Genomic DNA, 20,670 nt, shown 5'->3' with positions numbered 1-20,670 from the left:
CTGAAACAAATCTATTTAGAATTAATACAATGAGTTGCATGAAATCTTTATTCATATGAAAAGTTTTGTCAGGTACCGTATTACAATCAACAATATCAGAAAAGCGCCCTTGCACTTTTGCTAATTGAGCGTACAAATCTTAAGACTCTGTATTGAGGGACTAAAAGGTAAAATCTGCATCTTACAAACACTGTCATTAACAACGTAATATAATAATAGCCATTATGTAATGGGACATGACTCCGTGAGCTCCACTCCGGCTTTAGATGTTCACTCAATAATTGTTATTAGGCTCAGTTTTCTGTTGGCTTTGGTCTTTGTCATGGGATTTGTTGACAATAAGGACAAAATCATTTGTAGTGTTCAGAGCAAGGGTGTCAAACATACACCTGATTTCATGTGGCCTGAGGGAGCTGGCAAAATACAATAAGTTCATGTTAAATCCTGCATGGTTCCCATAAACTACAGGTCCCACAATGCATCTCGTTCTGTGACCTGCACACTGAAGCAGCAACACTCAACAAAATATCCTGCCCTGTCCCCCTCCCTTTCAGGACAGAAGATTAACTACAGTGGCCCTCAGGATCCTGTCGGTTCCTCAGTGGACTCGGGGGGAAAGGTCAGCTAATTATATACATATATTAAGGTTTAAGATAATATTATAAATGATAAATACTACTAATCAGAGTCAACATGTCCCTGTGCAAGATACTGATCCCCAGCAAACTGAATGAAAAAGGAATTGTATTTCTGCTAGTAGATCCCTGTAAATCCTCCACACAGGACCTTTACAGAGGATCTTCACTAGACCTTGGTGAGGTACACTTGTTCATGAGCGCTTAGAATATAAAACAAATCTTCTTACTGCAAGTTGTACAACATTATACTGTAAATGTCTGAACTGACCCGATTTGTCAGAGTAAATGCTGGGGGAGCAGGGAGAATAGTGTTCAGCAGCAGTATCACTGGCAGTGTTTGCAGGGGGAACATGGAGAGATGAGTTCAAGGTCATAAGACTCCTGTGGGTTGGTCACATGGTCTGTGGGGAACATCTTCACTAATTCTTTATCCATGCTTCCTGGGAAAACCATGTCTTTTAATCCAACTGAAGAGCAGAACATTAGTCAGCACCTGTCACTGTCTCATATATGGTGGGGGGGGGGGGGGGCTTTGGTGACACTCAAAAGCTTAAATGACATTCAATACATGAAAAAGCACGATGTGGCTTCCTCCACTACATTACATAAATATAATCTTTATTCTGCTTTAGAGGTTAGTTCCATAAAATGTTAAAGCCTCTGGTAAGACAAACATGTTGTTAGGAGGCCACAGATAAATACAGTCTGTAACAGAGAAACAGCCCAGCTTAGCTAGACTCAGGTATCAGTCAGTTGATATGCTACTGTATCATACATGTTATCATACATACTTACATAGATACATGCCTCCACTTTAATTAATGGAAACTCCTCATATACACATTAGCACTCCTGTCAGTGAAGAACCTGATGATGAAATGTACATTTTGTAGAAATCTACTCTGAAGCCAGTTCTCAAGTGTCCTGGGCTGAGAGCAATACTGTAGGAATTAGAATACTGTATAAATAAGTCACGAGTGAGGAGATGATGGACCGGGTTGAAGTGTGATTTAAAAAACACTTTCTGTCCCACAACTGAAGAGAGAATAACTCCTCTGTGTGTCTATGTGGAGAACAGGGGGCCGGTGGAGGCAGCAGTGAAGACGGGGCCCGTGTAGAGTCCTGGTCCGTCAACAGGAACCTAGGGACACAATAAAACAATCATGGATGTATAAAGAGAACTGGATACAGCGTCAGAGGCGGGACTACGTTTAGGACCATCAGAGTAGCTCAGTGGCGCATGAAGACAAAATGGCCTGACTCTCGAGAGCAAAATAACTGGTATCTGGGCCCATAGTGAGTCCTCATCTGGGTTTTTCCTTAAGCCCCGCCTCCCATCACCCGCTCTCGGCTCAGTCAGGTGAATGTGGAGGGAAAATAACTCTGGATTTTACAACTTTTAGAGTCCAATGATTTAAATAAGGGATGTAAAGGGCTTATTTTTTATTTTTTTAAATGATACGCTGATTTAGTTTAAATACAGAAGGAACTAAGCTAAGACACTGAAATAACTCGTACCGCTTACAGCTGTTATAGATCAACAGAACTTTAGGAGCAGTGGGGGGGTTTCAGTTCAGGCGAAATGGCACCACTCTAGTTACCAGTCCACACTTAATTGGTCCAATTGTAATTGTCTTTCTACACATACTGTGAAATAACAGTTAAACCTGGGGGGGTTATTATCATTATCAACATTATTTGAATGTACCTCTCCCAGAGCCTGCAGAGCGACGGTAGCTGCCATGGCCTTGGCGTGTTTCTTGTTGGGACTGGCAGTCTGAGGCTGGTAGTCCACTCCATTCACTGTGACCTGCACACAACACAACATACGGAAAGGGTGTTAGGAAATAACCATCCGAGGATATATCAATCAGAACAAACGTAAGAAAAGGGGAGGGAATCAAACCGTACGTACATATATTGACTTAAAACACTTTCCCAGCTTACTGTTGCTGTTTTAATCTTTAGAGCACTCAACAAAGCTGGCTCAGAACGACTAAGAGAGGACTCACCTTGAACAGGAAGTTCTTGCGGTGGTCCGGCCCGCTGTGATGGACCATCACAAAGTCCGGCTGCATCACTCGCGTCTTGTTACACAGCTCGATGAGAGCGGACACCGGGTGCTTCCCTGTGGCAGCAGAGGAGAGGAGAGAATGACACTGACACACACACACACACTAGAGAGCATTGAAGCAGAGGAGTTGATTTGAAGAGTTTACATTGACGTTGATCAGCGCTATCAGATCAAATGGATTATAACCGGGCGGTTACAGGTCATCATTTCTACGGGAGAGGATTGGAATATTTTTCTATTTTTAACATTAGGAGTTTTTCCTTGTCCGATGTGAAGGTCTAAGGACAGAGGGTGTTGTATTTGTATTCTCTATAAACTTTAAAGCCCCCTGAGACAAATGTAACATTTTTGATATTGGGTTATATAAATACACTTTGATTGATAGATTGATTGAGATCTAACCCAAAGTGAATTTATTTTTTAGTAAGGAGATTAAAGTCAGAAAAAACTCAAAATGCTGACTTTCTTTTCTCAGAAATCTGTTTTAAGTTGCCTTTAAACATTACATTTGCCTTCTCAGTGGGCAGCTTACAACGATAACCGAAAAAGAATTGTTATATTTTGAACCTTTGTATGATGTCTTCTGTAATTTCCAGATGATACAAACACTGTGTCCATGTATAATATTTGTATGTATTGTTTTAAAACCTTTTTTTTCTTGCAGCTGATTTGTAAATCACTTGTAATGCACTGTATGAATGAATACATAGTATGTCAATGCAGTATGCTACAAATAATTCTACAGCACCAGGTTTGCAAGCCACCATGATATCTGACTATTGTTTACCCACAATCCTCTGCACAGACCCATGGTGGAGTCAGCCTCCAACTCGGTCATTGTCTCACAGATCATGTTTTCTGTAAGCTAATGCTAACATAGCATTACATCAGACAGCTGTTCTGATACATCCTCATTAAACATCTGGAGGTGCTGACACTAGTCCTTTCGGAGCCCTCCAGTAAATCGGATGTTACGTTAGCTGACCTAATTTTAGTTTTCACACATTGTCTCAGCTGTTCTGTTGCTGCTTCTTGTCTTTATCTCAGCGTTTTGTAATTTAATCTTTAAATCTGTCCAGACCTGGTAATGTCAGATACAATTACAGGAGACCTGATTTACTAACCAACAGCTACAGTGTGTGAGGCCACAGAGGCCTACAAGTCATCAAGCAATTAGGAGTTGTCTAATCGTCCATCTTTGATATTATTGTGTAGTCTTTATTTGCTGATGAAGACTGTGATACATACGTCACGTCATAATTCACATGATATATTCATATGTGATAAGTGTGTGCTGTGAGTCCTTTACCCATCAGATCCTTGGTGACCACGAGCCCCCCCGTCTGCTTCTGGGGCTTCTCTCCTTCAGCCACCAGTCCTGAAACACACACACATAACATCATGTGATTCACAATAGGCAGATGGAATGTATGTAAAGACAGAAGTGTGATACACTATTTACCACATCATATCAATAAGGAGACATTATTAAGTTGTGGAGACTTTATTGAGGAATGAATCGTTCCTCGAATTGGCTGATGGGGGAGAGATGTTAAAGTGCTTTCTGTTAAAAAGGAAAATATCTATTTATAACTGAACCAAATCTAAACAGTTTAGGATCCATACATATAACACCTGCTCTCACAAACAAAATGGATATGAATGCATCTCCACTCAGCAGTAAATGTAACTCTGAAACGGGCGATCTTATACACTGTTTCTGGTCATGTGTACAACGCTACTGGTCTGTTATTGTGAAGGAACTGTGTGTTATTGGTTTACCAATAGAGTTAAACCCTATGTGCCTCCTGCCTGGTCTTCCAGAAGGTTATAGTACAAACATCAAACACAGAGGCTATTTCATCTATTGACTCTAGCTGCTAGGACATTTTCTTTGCTGTTTTGGATTAAGGATGTTGATCTGATAAATAAATGGTGGCATAATCTTGTATGTAACCGAGTGTATCCCTAACGAATACATCTCATGTATGCTTCATTCTTCAGTGGACCTTTCCATAAAGTATGGGGCCCTTACTTGGACCACATTTGGCCCACACTGTAATCAAATGTGTGTAATAGATGTGTACCACTTGGTTGTTGCTCCAGTGTTTTGGGCCTCTCACCTTTGCGGTCGACCTTGAAGTCAATGATGATCGGTTCCACGGTCCCCTCACGGTTCCTCCCGAGACCCTCTCCTGTCCTCCAGCCCATCTTTCTCATGAGGAACTCCCCGACCCCCCCGGACACTGGAGCTGCCCTGAGGAACTGATCCTGAATCAGACACAAAGAGACAGTGAATAACAGCAGGAATGTAAGACACAAAAGAATCATCTGTGGAGGTGAGAAAGGCAGAAACCTCCACACAGGGATACACATATATACATTTTTTTAAACATCAGTCAGGTTTGTGTTTGTCCTCTTAGTGCACATCTTACTTTCTTCAGCCATGCTTGTGGTCCGCTGGTGGACAGCTCCTCTGAGGTGAGGACCGTGGCTCCAGTGGAACCGGTGAACAGGCCAGGCACAGTGTTGGATTGGGCCCACGCATCCACCTGAAACAGGACATTTCCATCAGAACAGAGGTATATCCAATACTCTAATCAAGCAGGTAGTCTGGGAAACAAAAGCAATTGATGACTGTTACATGTCATGAGGTACAATTACGGTCCCCCCCCCCTACCCCATTCCAAAGATGATGAAAGTCAATGTGTTTTGGTTGTTATCCTGATATAAGGTCAGAGGTTAACACAAGATTAAAACGTTTTGGTCCTACGACATAAAATACGTTAGTAAATACACCACTGGTGAATAAAAAAAAATGGTGGTTGCTACCAAGTGTCTAAATGAGACGTTTAAACGTCAACCCGCCGAACATTAGCCGCCTTTAGCTTAGCGGTGCTGTAGTTCCTTTATAGCCTAACGTTAGCTTTTGACTTCAAAAATCATAAAGTGACGTTAAAATGTGGAGATTATCCTGCTGTCGACTCATGGTTTGTGTTTCTTTAGTCATTATGTTGTTCTGCTTTGGCAACACTCGTTGTTTACCATTAATGGTACTTGAATGTTATTAAATGTTAGTTATAGGAGTGTGTGTACTACATTTTTGTATTTTACCTGCTCTTGTGCCCGGCTGAGCATGCAGATGGCATTGACATCATAGGGGTTCTCAGCCAATCGCCTCTGAGCTTTGATTCTGTCCGTCACAGCCTGAGAGATATCTACTGGCTACAGAGAGGGAAGGGGAGAGACAAACAGCATGAGTGGGAGAAAAAGGGGGAGGGTCAGTCTGTTAAGAATGTGACATTCTGAAAATTAAAATGAAATTCTGAAAATAAAATAAATGATATATATAATGATATAATGTAATAGTATATGATTGGAAACTGAAAGTGTAGAAAATCGGTCATTCTTTGAACGGGTGAAAGCATTTGTTCAACTAACATAACCTAGAAAACTACTTTTTTAAAGCATTGACAAACACTGAATGTTTTTTTTGTGAATGACGTTGAACAAGGCAAATTAAACGCAAGCTCTCCCTTCAGAAAATTATTATAGCACAGTATCATATTTCCCACATTATAGATAAGTAGTCTGGTAAAACGTACTCTCATTCTTGAGTCTTGAGTAAAACAGTGTTTTCCTAGTTAAACTGTCTTCTGATCTTTCCCCTAGTTACCATGTGCCTCAGACTCACTGCTACAGAGTGAGGTAAACACAATGCAGTAGTACCTGTCTGCTTATAATACAAAATGTTTTAAAATGTACACACAGTATATTGTATATCTTATACACACACCTGCAGCAGGGGGTCAGGGAACACGCTGTCAGAATCTGTCACACTCTGCTCCACCGCCTCTGCTGACTCTGCTGCTGTCGCCGTGTCAGCTGATGACGATGATGGGGATGCTGTTGCCTTGGAAACGGTGGTCAGGGCCTTTCTGGCGGCAGCTGCAGCTTTCTCTGATGCCTTGTCCACAGGAACCCATTCTCCATAGGCCCCAAGTCCCTCGCCCTCCTAATGAGAGGCACACATTAGATTACCCACAAAGCATCAGGACATTGTTTTACCTAGACTTTTATATACTGTTATGAGATCAAATCTAATGTCTAAAATCTAACCTTCTTCCGATGTTGGCACCCTGAGGACACAGGAAACTCCTTGGCCATTCCCGCGTCACTGCGTACTGCTGGACGCACTGTGGCGTTCTGGGGGGGGGGGGGGGGGGGGGACGACGACAGAAAATGTTAACTGTCTTTGTTTCATCCAATGAGTTACATCATCAGTACTGAAAATTATCAGGACTTACTCTTAATGAAAAGTGGCTAAATACAAAAAGTCAACTAAATGTCGCTTGAAAGGGTTTGCCTGAGGTGTTTCCATGACACATCAGCTGTTAGTTTCCATTACATTGCACAACAATTCTGATCTGATTATAAAATACAAAAAATAAGCAGCAAGGGACCATCTCCTGTTCTGCAGAATAACTTCAAACGTCTGTCAGTGTTAAATGAAGAGCTGTCTTGACACTGACAGCTGACCTCTCTGTCTTGCTTCATAAATCAAGTTATATCTTGTGTGACCATTCGTGTTTGTTTAATGTGCTTTCTTTTAAATTCCCTTCAAAGTGGAATCCAACAATAACATATATATTGCAATAATGGGGCAGAACATGCCTTTCACTTTACAATTAGGGAGTGATGTCATTGTAATATATATATTTGCAATGTAATGGGAAAAATAGGGGTAATAATACGGCAATATGATGCAAAAGGCATTATATGTTTTCACTCAAATAAAATGATGTTAGAGTAAAGTTATTTTCAGTTATAATGTAAAGTGCTAATCCCTAAACGTCTTGACCACACATTTGAACACATTTACAACAAGAGAAACTTCCTTTTCATAGGAAATGCGAACATATAGACAAGTGTGTGGATTGTTACGTTGATGCTGAAGCTGATGGCCTTCTGTTCTCGAAGTGCTGACCCTCCGAAAGGTTTCCCATCATCCTCTTCATCGGACACATGTGGTATCGCCACCGGCAGCTCTCCTTTACTGTCCACGATCATCTTGCATTTCTGAAAAACACACAGCAATTTTAGTCTCCACCACACAAGGATTAAATAGTTCCACGTGTTGCTACATGCTCCACAGGGAACCTTTGTGAGCACTATGCACATTTAAACAATGCACATTTAAACATTAAGTTTCAACCTCAGACTTTTATACTTGAGTGGAAAATTAGATAGATAGATACTTTATTAATCCCAAATTGGGAAATTATTTTGTTACAGGACCCGTGTGCTCAACATTCAAATACTTAAAAAGTGGAGTTTAAAAAAAATAAATAAAATAAAAAATAGTATATCAAATATAAACAATATCAAACATTCTGGATAATTAAAATGTTTTTTGAAAAAGGTCAAAAATACATTATATTTAAAAATAAACAAATTCTCCAAATATACAGGAGACGTGCATTTTTATTTTAAATACAAGAACCCTTAGTACACTGAATAAGAAATGAACTTCACATTATTAACCGCCAGTCTGCTCACAGTTGACTGTCATTATTGGCGGCTAATAAGCCTAAAATAAATTAAACAACCCTTTAAAGCTAGCTATAGAGAGACTTAACAAGATGATATTAAATTCATATATCATTTTTTTCAGGCTTGTTATCAAAACACAGTGAGTTTAAACGAGGGAACAGGAAGAGGTAAAAAATGCTGACTAGACCCCATTTACACGGGAGCGCAAACGCAAATGGACCGAATTCGTTATCAAAAAAGTCTTCCGTTCACACGCATTCGGCTCATTTAACGTGTCCGTTCACACGAGACCACTGGAGACGCTGGAGAGGCTGTAGTACACATGCCGGGCCTGTAAGTGGCGCTGTACTTCTGCCACAAAATACACCAAAAGCAGCGAAGAAGACCCCCGAGCATGGTTGCCATGGTTGCCCTTCTGTTTATGCCCCGCGGTGGATTTAGCAACATGTAGTTCATGTAATTCTCCATGTCCACTTGTTGCTGATGGTTGTGGTAGAGGAGATGTAGGTTTTGCACTAACATCTGTAGCATGGTCGAGCTGTAGATTTTGTACTAACATCTGTAGCATGGTCAGTAGCTGTAGCATGGTCAGTAGCTACTGACAGTAGCTACTGACCATGCTACAGCAGTTAGCAGCAGAGGTGGGGAGAGGTGGGGCTATGGCTTCATCGTTATCAGGAAATGATCATATAGGACGTACACACTGAGCCGTTTGGCCCCCCAGAGCGTTCCGTTTGCAGATCTATCCACCTTGGGACCCGTTATCGTTTGCGGTGTCCGTTTCCGCGGTTCCGTTACGGCCTCGCGTGAACGAACGGGCTATACGCGAGAGAAAAGTAGCAGATACAACCTGTTACGTTCTCGTGTAAACACCGCCTTATTCCCAGGTTTGAGGACTCATTCCTTATCCACTCTATGATCTTAAAATGTTCCGTCGTTTGGAAGTGTCCTTGGGAAAGATACTGAACCCTAAATTGTGGCAGTTGGTGTATGTAGGTCGCTTTTTTGTTGTTGTTGTTGAGTACTTAATGAAACCACATGTTAGCTATAAAGTAGTTATTCGATTATTCTCTTCACTTTTATCCCCATTAAAGCACACTTACGTCAGTGAACTCCTTGATGCTGATGCTGTTGGCCTGCTTGGCTACTTTCCTCTTCACTTCCTCTAAAGCAGCAGAGGTGGGTTGGTTGGAGCCAGAGGGGGGCTTGTTGGTGATTGAGGGCAGGGCGAGAAGAGAGGACAAGCCCATGTTAGTCAGCGCCGCCGTCATGGTGGCTGTAGGGAGGACGGGGACACAGAGACAGACAACCAGCCAATGACAAACAAATCTCACTCAAGTGAGTGTCATTCAGAAGAAGACATACAAAGCAACGATCATCATCCTGACAGCTGACTTCTCTGTCTTGCTTCATAAATCAAGTTATATCTTGTGTGACCATTCGTGTTTGTTTAATGTGCTTTTCTTTGTGGAATCTAACAATAATATATATATATTACAATAATGGGGCAAAACATCATAATTATCATCATAATTCACAATAACACACATTTCTGACTACCAGGCTCAGATGACATGATGACCAGAGGAGGAAAAAGTACTCAGATCTTGTACTTGAGTAAAAGTAGAAGTACCAGAGTGTAGGAATACTCTGTTACAGTGAAAGTCCTGCATTCAAAATATTACTCAAGTAAAAGTAGAAAAGTATTCTCATCAAAATATAGTGAAAGTAGCGACAGTAAAAGTAGTCATTGTGCAGATTGGTCCATTTCAGAATAATATATATGATATGTTTTATAATGATTGATCATGAAAGTGTTCTCAAAGCTGGTAAAGGTGCAGCTAGTTTGAAGGACTTTGTATACTGCAGGGTAGCTTGTGGATTTACTCCAGGTGGAACTAAAGTCTGATTTAACACTTGATTATATTTCACATCATTCATCCACATCTGTAAAGTAACTAAAGGGATTAAATACATGTAGTGGAGTCAAAGTACACCATGTACCTCTGAACTGTAGTAGAGAAGTACAAAGTAGATTAAATACTCAAGTAAAGTATCTCAAAATTGTATATACTTGGAAAATACATTTCATAAATGTATTTAGAGCTGAGCCAATATACTCCTCCACATAAGATCAATGAGGCTAAACCAAAAAAAACCCTCTCTTGAAAGTTTCAACCAAATCTGATTGAATGAAGTCATCCCAGTTGATGGATTAGTTATTCCAAAAAAGAATGCATTAAATAGAAAAACTCCTACCAGCGGTCATACTGGCCATAGCAGCATTCATGGCTATACCATGAGGTAGAGTGAGGGGGGGCACTGTGGACCTCAGGCTGGCAGGGATGGGCAGTCCTGCTTTGGCACACATGGCTGCAGCGTTGGCTTTGGCTATTTCCAACAACTGCTCTTTATCTGAGAGACACAAAGAAGAGACAACGTGTTTTAACATCCATTCCATTATATTTAGATAAATACTTGTTTACACACAAATACAAACTTCGTAGAGAGCAGATTTGACAAAGGTAAGCAGGATATTACTTATGATATTATGCAGTGGTGTAAAGTAGCCTAGTACACTTACTCAAGTAGTGTACTTAAGTTAAAGATGTGAGTATTTTCACATTTAGCTATTTTACTACATTGTGTTTTACTCACTTCATTTATTTTACATATTTACTAACAAGTTACAGATTTAGATTATAATACAAAACATAAAATACATCATTATAAATTAAGCTAGCCAGTGTGTGTTGAATAATTAAAATAAACACCACCTTTACTAAGTGCAACATTGAAGATATTTAAACATGTATACATGATTAACTAGTATACAAGAATATAAAATAAATGAGTTCTTATTTGTGCCATTCTGCATGATGAGTACTTTTACATTTCGTATTAAAAGTATATTTTGATGCTGATTTTGTACTTTTATTTAAGTACAATTTGGAATGCAGGACTTTTACTTGTAACTGAGTATTTTTACACAGTAGTACTGCTACTTCTACTCAAGTAAATAATCTCAGTACTTGTTACACCTCGGATTATGTAACCGTAAGTGTCATTTTCAAATTATTCCAAACACTGATCAGACCAGAGTGGCTGAAATAGAACACATATTCACTTAATAAATCAAAAATGCTAATGAATCAAAACTCCTAACGGCACTACAGTGAGTGTATGAGGTGTGTTCTGACCCAGTTCACTGATGCGCTGAGGGCTGTTGCTGGAACTGCACAGTTTCCGGTTGGGGGACCTATTTTTGCGGAGGATGAGCACAGGGGAGTGACTCGGCTCTCGTTTCCAGCGGTCCCTCTGGCTGTACGTAGGCCTCCTCCGACCCCGGGACGGAGACGGGGATCGAGACTTCCGCGGCCGCCGGCCCCCTGACCTGCACACAAAATATCCGGTTCAATTCCTGTGCAGAGGAGAATACCATCTAACATAATGTGAAGGCTTCCTATAGCAAGACTCCTCCAGTATATCCCTCCTTGTTCTTTTCTAGAAATGAGTTGGACAGCTGAAGTTTGTAGGTCCTTTCACAAAGACTCCCCTGATTGGCTGATGGAAAGCAATGACTTGTAGTGGATTTGCATGGACAACATTTCAGTGAAGATGAAAGATAGGATGACAGTTAGCTCTTGCACATCTAAGAGCAGGGAAAAATGGATTTGGGGGTAATTTGATGCCCCTGACGCAACAATCATGTCACTTTTCAATGTTGGACACACTAATAAACATCTAGTGTGTTAGGATTTCTTAAGCCCAGAGACAAGGATAAACTGAAAAGAGTACAAGGAAGCTTATAAAAGTTAACGGCATTTAATTAAACAAATAATGCGATGATACACAATGAAATTTGCGAGTTGGTGGCTCCCCCCCTCCCAGCTGTTGGTCCCGTTCGCGTTGGGGCAGCAGAGGGTGAAGAAGAGATCGATTCTCCCTGTCCATCACGGGTTATCAACTGTAGTCTTCTCCTATTGGCCGGCGTCGACGGGTCCAAGGCAATTCCTGTCGTTTTTCTGGTGTTAAATTACATCATTCTAATGTCTGTGGTTATTTAAACATTCCCTAATAACAGTATTGCAGCGTCAATAAATGAGTGTTAAAGACAGTGTGTTTAGTGTACAACACAACATGTAATTTCACCTTCAATTCACGGTTTCAAAACGTAACATTAGCCACATGCTAATGCTAACCGGAAATGAATAATTTTCAGAATAAAGGTTTTAAATTAAAAGTGTGTGAACTTCCGGTTTTTCTGAATAAAACAGCTTTAATTATAAGAATATATTTAATCTAAATTACGCCATATAAACATTGATTTTAATTTCTTACAAGTGCCAGTAAAATATACACTGTGACAATCACTGGGTACTGTGCCTGCTCAATAATATAACCATATGGTAGTTTCCATTCGCAGAAGATGTACAAATAATGATACGAAAGAATATAATTCTTAATATCGCTAATGCTATGCTAATATTGTGCCTGTCAGTGTTCAACAGGGCCAGGTTAAAGTGAGTACAGTCAACCGGATTGTGTGTTATCACAATTATTATGAGTAATCATAATAAGTATTATATTATAATGTAAATGAAGAAGGCTTCATAAAAGTCACGATATGGCATGTGGATTTATTTCCATTTTTTATTTGAGACAAATATGTCATACAGTTATTTTGATTAGCTAAATGTATGTTTAAATTAAGAACAAAGAATGATTAGATAAATAGAGAGAACAGATATCATTTGTAAGTGAATGTATTAATGTGTTTAATAAATTCTGGCTAGAACGACCAGACAAATGGCAACACACCCGGCCCCCCATAAATCAAGTTCGTAAAGTTACACACGTAGATTTATTGACAATGATCTTTAACGCAAATGGCCCAGTCTGATCCCAGTTCAGTTTCCAAAGGGTAGGTGCAATAGGAAATGCAATACTGTAAGATTGTAATAATATAGTCTTTTTCAGAATGACATTTGTTGGGTTCACGCTAAAGGTTGTTAGCTCTAATAGCACCTGGATAAAAGGAGATCTGGATAAAGAGAATCCCTGTCACTCTACCTGGACCGTGACCTCCTGTTCTTCGAGGGGCTCCTGGATCTGGACCCCCTCCTGTGGCTCCTGCTTGGTGATGGAGATCTTTTCTGCCTTTTGGAGGACTTTGTTTCTCTCTTCCTCTGTGGGGATGGTTTCCTCCTCTTCTTCGCTGGTGATTTCACTAAAGTGTCCGAGGGCCGGGGGGATTTTGGTGCAGCGGTCTGCTCAGCTGAAGTGGACGTGGACGTGGATGTTCCAGAACCTGCAGCTTTGGCATTAGAACACAACATCCATTAATTAGACATCTCATCATAATCAGAAGTGTTCCAGAGGCTCTTCAGGATCTACCTGGTTTTCCTCCGTCTGCTTTCTCTGCTTTGTTCTCCCTCCGGTCAGAGTTCTGCCGCTCTTCTGCTTTGTTCTCCCTCCGGTCAGAGTTCTGCCGCTCTTCTGCTTTGACGGCACTCTGAGTCGGGTTTGAGTCCAGCGGAGGAGGGTTGGGGTCTTTTGAAGAACCGTGGGAGGACTGTATGGATTCATGGTGAGCTCCCCTCTTCTCTGAGGATCTACAAAAGACAAGGAAGAGCTCAGTCAATGTACCGTGTAAGGGCAAAATATCCTTTAGGTGAAGATTAGGGAAACGTTCCAAACCAAAAAACACCATGATTATAAAAAAGCCCACTTCCATCAATCTGAATCAGTATTGAGCATATGTCATGTCATCCAATAGCTGTTGACATGTTTATACTTGACTTCATTGGCACATTAATCATGCAAGATGATCGGGAAATATTGTATTTCTACTCTGTTTCTTCTTTTTAAATGTGTTTTATAGTAGCTATCACTAGGAATTGGGGTAAGGAAGCACCACGTACGAAAACCCGGTAACAATTGTGGAAGAAATCTTTTTTGATGGAAAAACTGACTTAAAAAATTGGAGATTACAAGAAACACAACTCCACAGAAAGTTGGAAAATTGGACTTAAAACAAATACATTTGACTGGAACAATAGCTAACAGATACATGCATCTTTAAGACTATAATCATATGAAGGATATCCCTAGCCTTTTATTTAATTTTTAATTTGTATTGCCTTGCTGGCCTTTTGTTACATGATTGTTATGTTGTTGTAACCACAGTGTTAATGCCATGTATATTGTGACAAAAACGATTTAAAAAATAACATTTGTTTTATAACCTTATATGATGTTGCCAGAGGTGGGAAGTAGTGGAGTACAAATACTTTGTTACTGTACTTAAGTACATTTTTCTGGTATCAGTACTTCACTCCACTACTTATTTTTCTGACGACTTTTTACTTTGACTTCTTACATGTTGAACACAAATACCTGTACTTTCTACTTCTTACATGTTGAACACAAATACCTGTACTTTCTACTTCTTACATGTTGAACACAAATACCTGGACTTTCTACTTCTTACATTTTTAACCCAAATACCTGTACTTTCTACTTCTTACATGTTGAACACAAATACCTGGACTTTCTACTTCTTACATGTTGAACACAAATACCTGTACTTTCTACTTCTTACATTTTGAACACAAATACCTGGACTTTCTACTTCTTACATGTTGAACACAAATACCTGGACTTTCTACTTCTTACATGTTGAACACAAATACCTGTACTTTCTACTTCTTACATGTTGAACACAAATACCTGTACTTTCTACTTCTTACATGTTGAACCCAAATACCTGGACTTTCTACTTCTTACATGTTGAACACAAATACCTGTACTTTCTACTTCTTACATGTTGAACACAAATACCTGGACTTTCTACTTCTTACATGTTGAACCCAAATACCTGGACTTTCTACTTCTTACATGTTGAACACAAATACCTGAACTTTCTACTTCTTACATGTTGAACACAAATACCTGTACTTTCTACTTCTTACATGTTGAACACAAATACCTGTACTTTCTACTTCTTACATTTCCCAAACAGGCTGGTTCCTTTAGTTTGAATGTGTGTTTGGTGGCGTGATCATTATTATTTAGAGTCATTGCGTGCCTATTGATTTGAACACGATCCGTGTATCCATCATTTCCTGGTCTTCTCTAAAGAAGAGGGACCAATGAAAACGTTGTCATGTTGCCGTTGTTCAGCATGGAAACATTCATTAGCTAACAATGACATTAATGTTCTATTAATATAAAGGGAGGTCAGCTACTCTTTAAAACAGCTGGTAGTTATGGGTACTTTTTACTGAAGTACATTTCAAAGCTTTACTTTTACTTGAGTAAAGAAGTTTAGTCAGTACTTCTACTTTTACCAGAGTATTTTAAAATCCAGTATCTGTACTTCTACTTGAGTAAAGGATGCGTGTACTTTTGCCATCTCTGTATGTTGCATTGTTGGAGGAGCCTTGGACTTCAGATTTTCTTTGACATAACTACAATTGAGCTAACACAACTGTGGTGAAAATGACCTTAAAATAAATGAATCTTCACTATTCTATAACGTTTGGCAAGTTGAGATCAACACATGATGTAACGACTTGGAGGAAAATAAAGAAATGACATTAGACAACAAGGCAGGAAGATGAAAGGTTAGGTCATCCGTACCTGGACCGGGTCCTGTGGCGGTGTGGACTGGACGGGGAGCTGGTCCTGGATCTGGGCCAATGGTGTCTGGAGCGGAAGTTCCTCCTCACGGAACGGGAATGTGAGCGTGACCGGGAACGAGAACTCCTCCTGCCGAGGCCCTCCTGACCTAGTGCTTTTTTGGAACTGTCCTGTAAAGAAGGGAGACGTTTGTCACACACTCGTTCCACCAACAAGTCCATATATAAGACTTGGTTCAAGTCTTAAGATCAGCATTATAGCTACTGGCTGGCTATTATCCAGAAAAAAAGTGTACTCTTAAAGAAAAGTAGTTTTTTCCCCCCAGAATTCTTTACATTTACTTTGTGACATCTTTAATCAGACACCAGAAATGTGTGAATCCTTCTGAATTCAAATGATTTTTAAGCTAGCGGTCCAATTACACAAAGCTCTTATACTTATGTTTTATTGTTTTACATCTTAATTGATGAAGTCTTGATGTGATATCAACATGTTTACCTGTTTAGGAATAATATCAGGCAGCTCCACTCGCCGCCTTGGTGACACGCTTTGACCCCCTTCCCTCTGCTTGGACACCACTTCTGAATCTGAGGAGTTGTCGTCATCTTTCCTGCTTCTCTTCTTCTTCTTCTTTTTCTTTTTCTTCTTCTTCTTCTTCTTCCCTGATGAGTGCCGCTTGTGGCCTCTGGACTTGTTCTGGTCTTCCTCACCTGGACACACAATGCAGCAGCTCTGTGCCAGTACAGCATGTTTCGTACGACTGGAATTACTGTGTGTGTGTCTTAAAGGGACCGTTTGAATAAGGAGATGAGGTACTTATGCATAGTCAATGCAGTTACTGCACAGAAGCAAAGCACTGTACACTTACTATGGACGGGGGCAGCGGCAAGACATATTTTAGCTCCTCTAAGGTAAAAGCTAATCAGTTGTAGTGTATAGCTGCTTTCACACCAAGTACTTTGCAGCACTTAGTGCCCAGCACTTAGTGCCCAGCACCCAGCACTTAGTGCCCAGTTGGGGACTGGCTTCAGTAGAAGCTGCTGGGAGTCCCAGCAGCTTCTACTGAAGCCTTCCGAGTAAATCGCCAGAACGCCGACACCTCCTCATCTCCACCGCTCCCACGTTTTATTTTGTGTACCATAAGTTAGTCTCTCTCCGTTGGTGCGCTGGGCTAATGCTAATGCTAATAATGCTAATGCGAGCAAATAAAATGGCGGCTTTACAAAACTTTTCAGAGTTTTACGGGGCGTGGTTTGCAATCCGCCCAGCCAATCAGAAATTGGAACTTTTTTATCCCCAGGATAGTACCACCTCTCTAGCAGGCACTGAAAAGGGGGTAAAAGTTCTCATGAACTAAGTTCTCTTTTTGGTGTGAACGCAAAATCCCAGGAACTATCGGAACTAAACAGGAAAAGTACGGGGAAAAGTACTCCGGTGTGAAAGCGCCTTATGTTATATTTAGCAAATGTGCCCTTTAAATCCAACAGGCACCTTTTGAAATAAACTCTATTATAATTCACAGAACACAGGAGTTCCTGGCCGGCTGATGCCTACATGTGTTGTCTGTTTGTGTTATTTGTGTGACCGCAGTGTATGACATGTTAGATGGATTCACCAAAGTCAGACTGATTGATGGAGGCAGCGGAAAGGGCTGTTTGGCGTACCGGTAAACAGTGAACATGTGCTAAAAATAGTGTACACTTAAACTAATATTCATTATTTTAGTCTTCCTTTCATTTGGCTTAAATACATTTTGTTGCTCCCCACTTCCAAAGCAGTACATTGCTTAACCGCTGTGCAGATTCTGCAACATATGGGGGTGCTGACCCCCCCACTGTGGTAACACACTGACTTTGATAAGCACCTCATACAGCACCACTTCCAAACTATCCCTTTAAGAGGTGGTTGGTTTGATAAGACACATAACATGATAACCAATCGAACATATCAACACTGTATCAAATTCTCCATGAAAAGGGAATTTGACACATGTTTGTATGAATGATGTACATTTCAATGATTAGAGACTTACCTTGCTCCTTGTCTGCCTCTGTTGGTGTCCCTTTTCTGCGAAACAAAGATACAACCCTGGGTTAGGAACATTTAAAAAAGGGTCAGGTCCAGTCGCAGATAATATCCCAGAGAGTAACTACCGTAGATCGAACATGACTTTAACATTTGTAGTACGATACGCACTTTAAGTATGAATTATGAACTTAAATAAAAAATTAAGTATACATAACGTTGCAATTACGTATCTGCCACTAGGTTGTTTTGCACTACTCAATACTGCTCATCACTGAACAGTTTTTTACATTAATTATTTGACCGTCTATGTTTCCTGTAGTAGTATTTAATTGCTCTTTTTACTGCACTGTCAGTGTACAGTTGTATTATTATGCTGCTGTGTTTATTGCATTTTTGTAACTCTGGCACAACCATTTCCTTCGGGATGAATAAAGTCCTATCTTATCTTATCTTTTATAACTAAAGTATGGTTTACAGGTTAGCACCACTACACTATGTTAGAATAACTTTGTGATTAAAAATAACATCAGCTGTGTGTCGTTTAAAGAACTGTCATTTGTGTTTACTTGCACAGGTGTTAGTGCTCTTAAATAGTGACAATAATGACTATCAATCAGCCATCAGAGGTGGGCTTACTTTCTATAAAGGTGAATTCATGGAAGTGTTATCAAAAATGTCTTCTGACCTTGGCTGGAGTTTGGTTCCTCCGTCCTCCTCCGGCCCGGACTCGGAGCTGCTCTCCTCCTTCTCACGGTACTTCCTCTTCTTCTTACTTTTGTGTTTTTTGTGCTTCTTGTGTTTCTTTGGTGAGCCGCTGCACTTTACATTATCCTGTTTGTCTCTCTCTGAAGACTCTTGTTCTGCTCCGAACTGTTCAGTGCCATCTCCCACTCCTTCAGGGGAACTAATGGACACACAGAGAAAAGATGTGATTTAGTTGCATCTGTTAACACTATCCAACACAGCATGATTATTAAATGTCCAATAAGGATATCTAATAGTGACTTAAGAGGCTTGTCTCAAGAAGAGTTTACTTAATAGATGTTATGACTTAATCCCAGATTAGACACTATCTGACAAGATTAGGTTTATCATAATAGGTTTAGCATATGGGCTAACTGCTCAGAAAGTCGAATGCCTGGAGAGTTTTAAAAAGTATATCTGTACACGAATAGTTGATGAAGTTATGCATTTCTTCCTCTCTAAGGAAGCCTGTTGACAGCCAATCATCCACTTTGTAGGTAAACTTGTTGACACAGAATCCAGTGGTGTAAAGTAACTAAGTACATTTACCTGAGTATTTAAATGTGTTGCTACTACAAAATTCACAAGCTACCCTGCAGTTTACAAAGTCATTAAAACTAGCAGCACCTTTCAAGGTTCAAGGTTCTTTATTTGTCATACGAACATAGCTACAGAGTAGTTATGTCGATGACAATCTTAGGTCACAGGCTTCTCCAACAGTGCAACACAATAATACAGAAAAACAGACAAATATAGTGCAAGTAAATATTAAAAAGTAAATACAAAAAGAAAAATAGTTTTAAAAAAAGTGAAATAGTGAAATAAGAGTCTATAACACTTTAATGATCAATAATTATAAAACATATCATATATAATATTCTGACCAATCTGCACAATGACTACTCTACGTTTGGTACTTTAAGTATATTTAGATACATATACTTTTGTTGTTTTCCTTGAGTAACCTAACATAGCTGTCTAATTAGCATAGCATTAGCTCCTGTGCATTGTTTATGCTGTAACTAGAGCAGCAGCCGGCCGCTGTAACGGTAGCATGTTAGCTTAGCGCTGTACAGCAGCTACAGGTTGCTATTTAACTGTTACTAAAGCACAACCATAACACAGCATGCACATACGTTTTGTCTTCATTCTGGTCTTCAATCTCTCTGATTTTATTCAGTATAAAATCCTGGAAAAATTTCTCTATGTTAGCCGCCATGTTTAAATGTGCGTCAAGTTATAGGTCCGGGTAGGAACTGTTTCGTACTCCGCTTAAGTTCCGGGTGGCAAAACGCGTTACGGTGCATTTGTCACATGGCGATGTATTTTGTTATTATTAGTAGTATTAGTATTAGTTTGTATTGCGCGGTTTTTATACTTTTTACTGAGATTTTATTTTGTGCTGTTATTTTGAAATTATGCATTGAATTAATTTGAACTGGTTTTACTTCCTGTTGCATGCTTTTATTTTTGAAATGTTTAGACTGTGACTTTAACCTTTACTTCTGCCATGCTGATTGAGTTTCCACAATTAGAAGCACCTGGAGGCAGTTTGTAGGTCAAATATGGGAAGTAACTAAGTACATTTACTTGAGTATTTCCATTTTATGCTACTTTGTACTTCTACTCCACTACAGTTCAGAGGTAAATGGTGTACTTTTACTCCACTACATGTATTTAATACCTTTAGTTACTTTACAGATTTGGATTAATGATGTGAAATATAATCAAGTTTTAAATCAGACTTAATCTGTAGCTGAACATGAGTAAGGATTAGCATTTCCAAAGTGGAGTGGGTTGAAGAGGATTTAAGATTCCCTCTTGTAAAAAGAAAACCTGTTAAGGCGGGACTAATAACACCTTTACCGAGGGGGCGGGACTAATTCAACTTACCATTCTTATTGGTCGATGTGAATTAATAAGCTTCTATCAAAGCTCCAACCCAGCTTTAGCCTGAGCAGGTGTCTTTTCAGGCAGAATAACAGATAG

At 39.8% G+C, this 20,670-nt stretch overlaps 1 protein-coding gene across 2 annotated transcripts; it reads right to left on the bottom strand.

Moving 5' to 3' along the window:
- Positions 1–34: 34 nt before the first annotated feature.
- LOC117477436 (protein SON) lies at positions 35–19,907 on the bottom strand. 2 transcript variants are annotated; one of them, XM_034124098.1, is made up of 20 exons: positions 19,818–19,907; positions 18,623–18,841; positions 17,942–17,976; positions 16,408–16,619; positions 15,910–16,079; positions 13,663–13,880; positions 13,339–13,582; positions 11,466–11,659; positions 10,525–10,680; positions 9,369–9,541; positions 7,657–7,791; positions 6,832–6,918; positions 6,509–6,727; positions 5,827–5,937; positions 5,148–5,264; positions 4,836–4,983; positions 4,022–4,090; positions 2,651–2,766; positions 2,347–2,448; positions 35–1,779 (listed from the first exon to the last, which is right to left on the bottom strand). In XM_034124098.1, the coding sequence occupies exons 1-20, from the start codon at positions 19,898–19,900 to the stop codon at positions 1,702–1,704; spliced, it is 2,886 nt and encodes a 961-aa protein (XP_033979989.1). In that variant the 5' UTR covers positions 19,901–19,907; the 3' UTR covers positions 35–1,701. The 2 variants fall into 2 exon arrangements, with proteins under 2 accessions (XP_033979989.1, XP_033979990.1); XM_034124099.1 differs by having other exon boundaries at positions 13,339–13,576.
- Between the last annotated feature and the right edge of the window lie 763 nt (positions 19,908–20,670).

This window comes from Trematomus bernacchii, unplaced genomic scaffold, assembly GCF_902827165.1.
Source record: "Trematomus bernacchii unplaced genomic scaffold, fTreBer1.1, whole genome shotgun sequence".
NCBI classification, from domain to species: Eukaryota; Metazoa; Chordata; class Actinopteri; order Perciformes; family Nototheniidae; genus Trematomus; species Trematomus bernacchii.
This window is presented reverse-complemented; position numbering and strand designations above follow the sequence as displayed.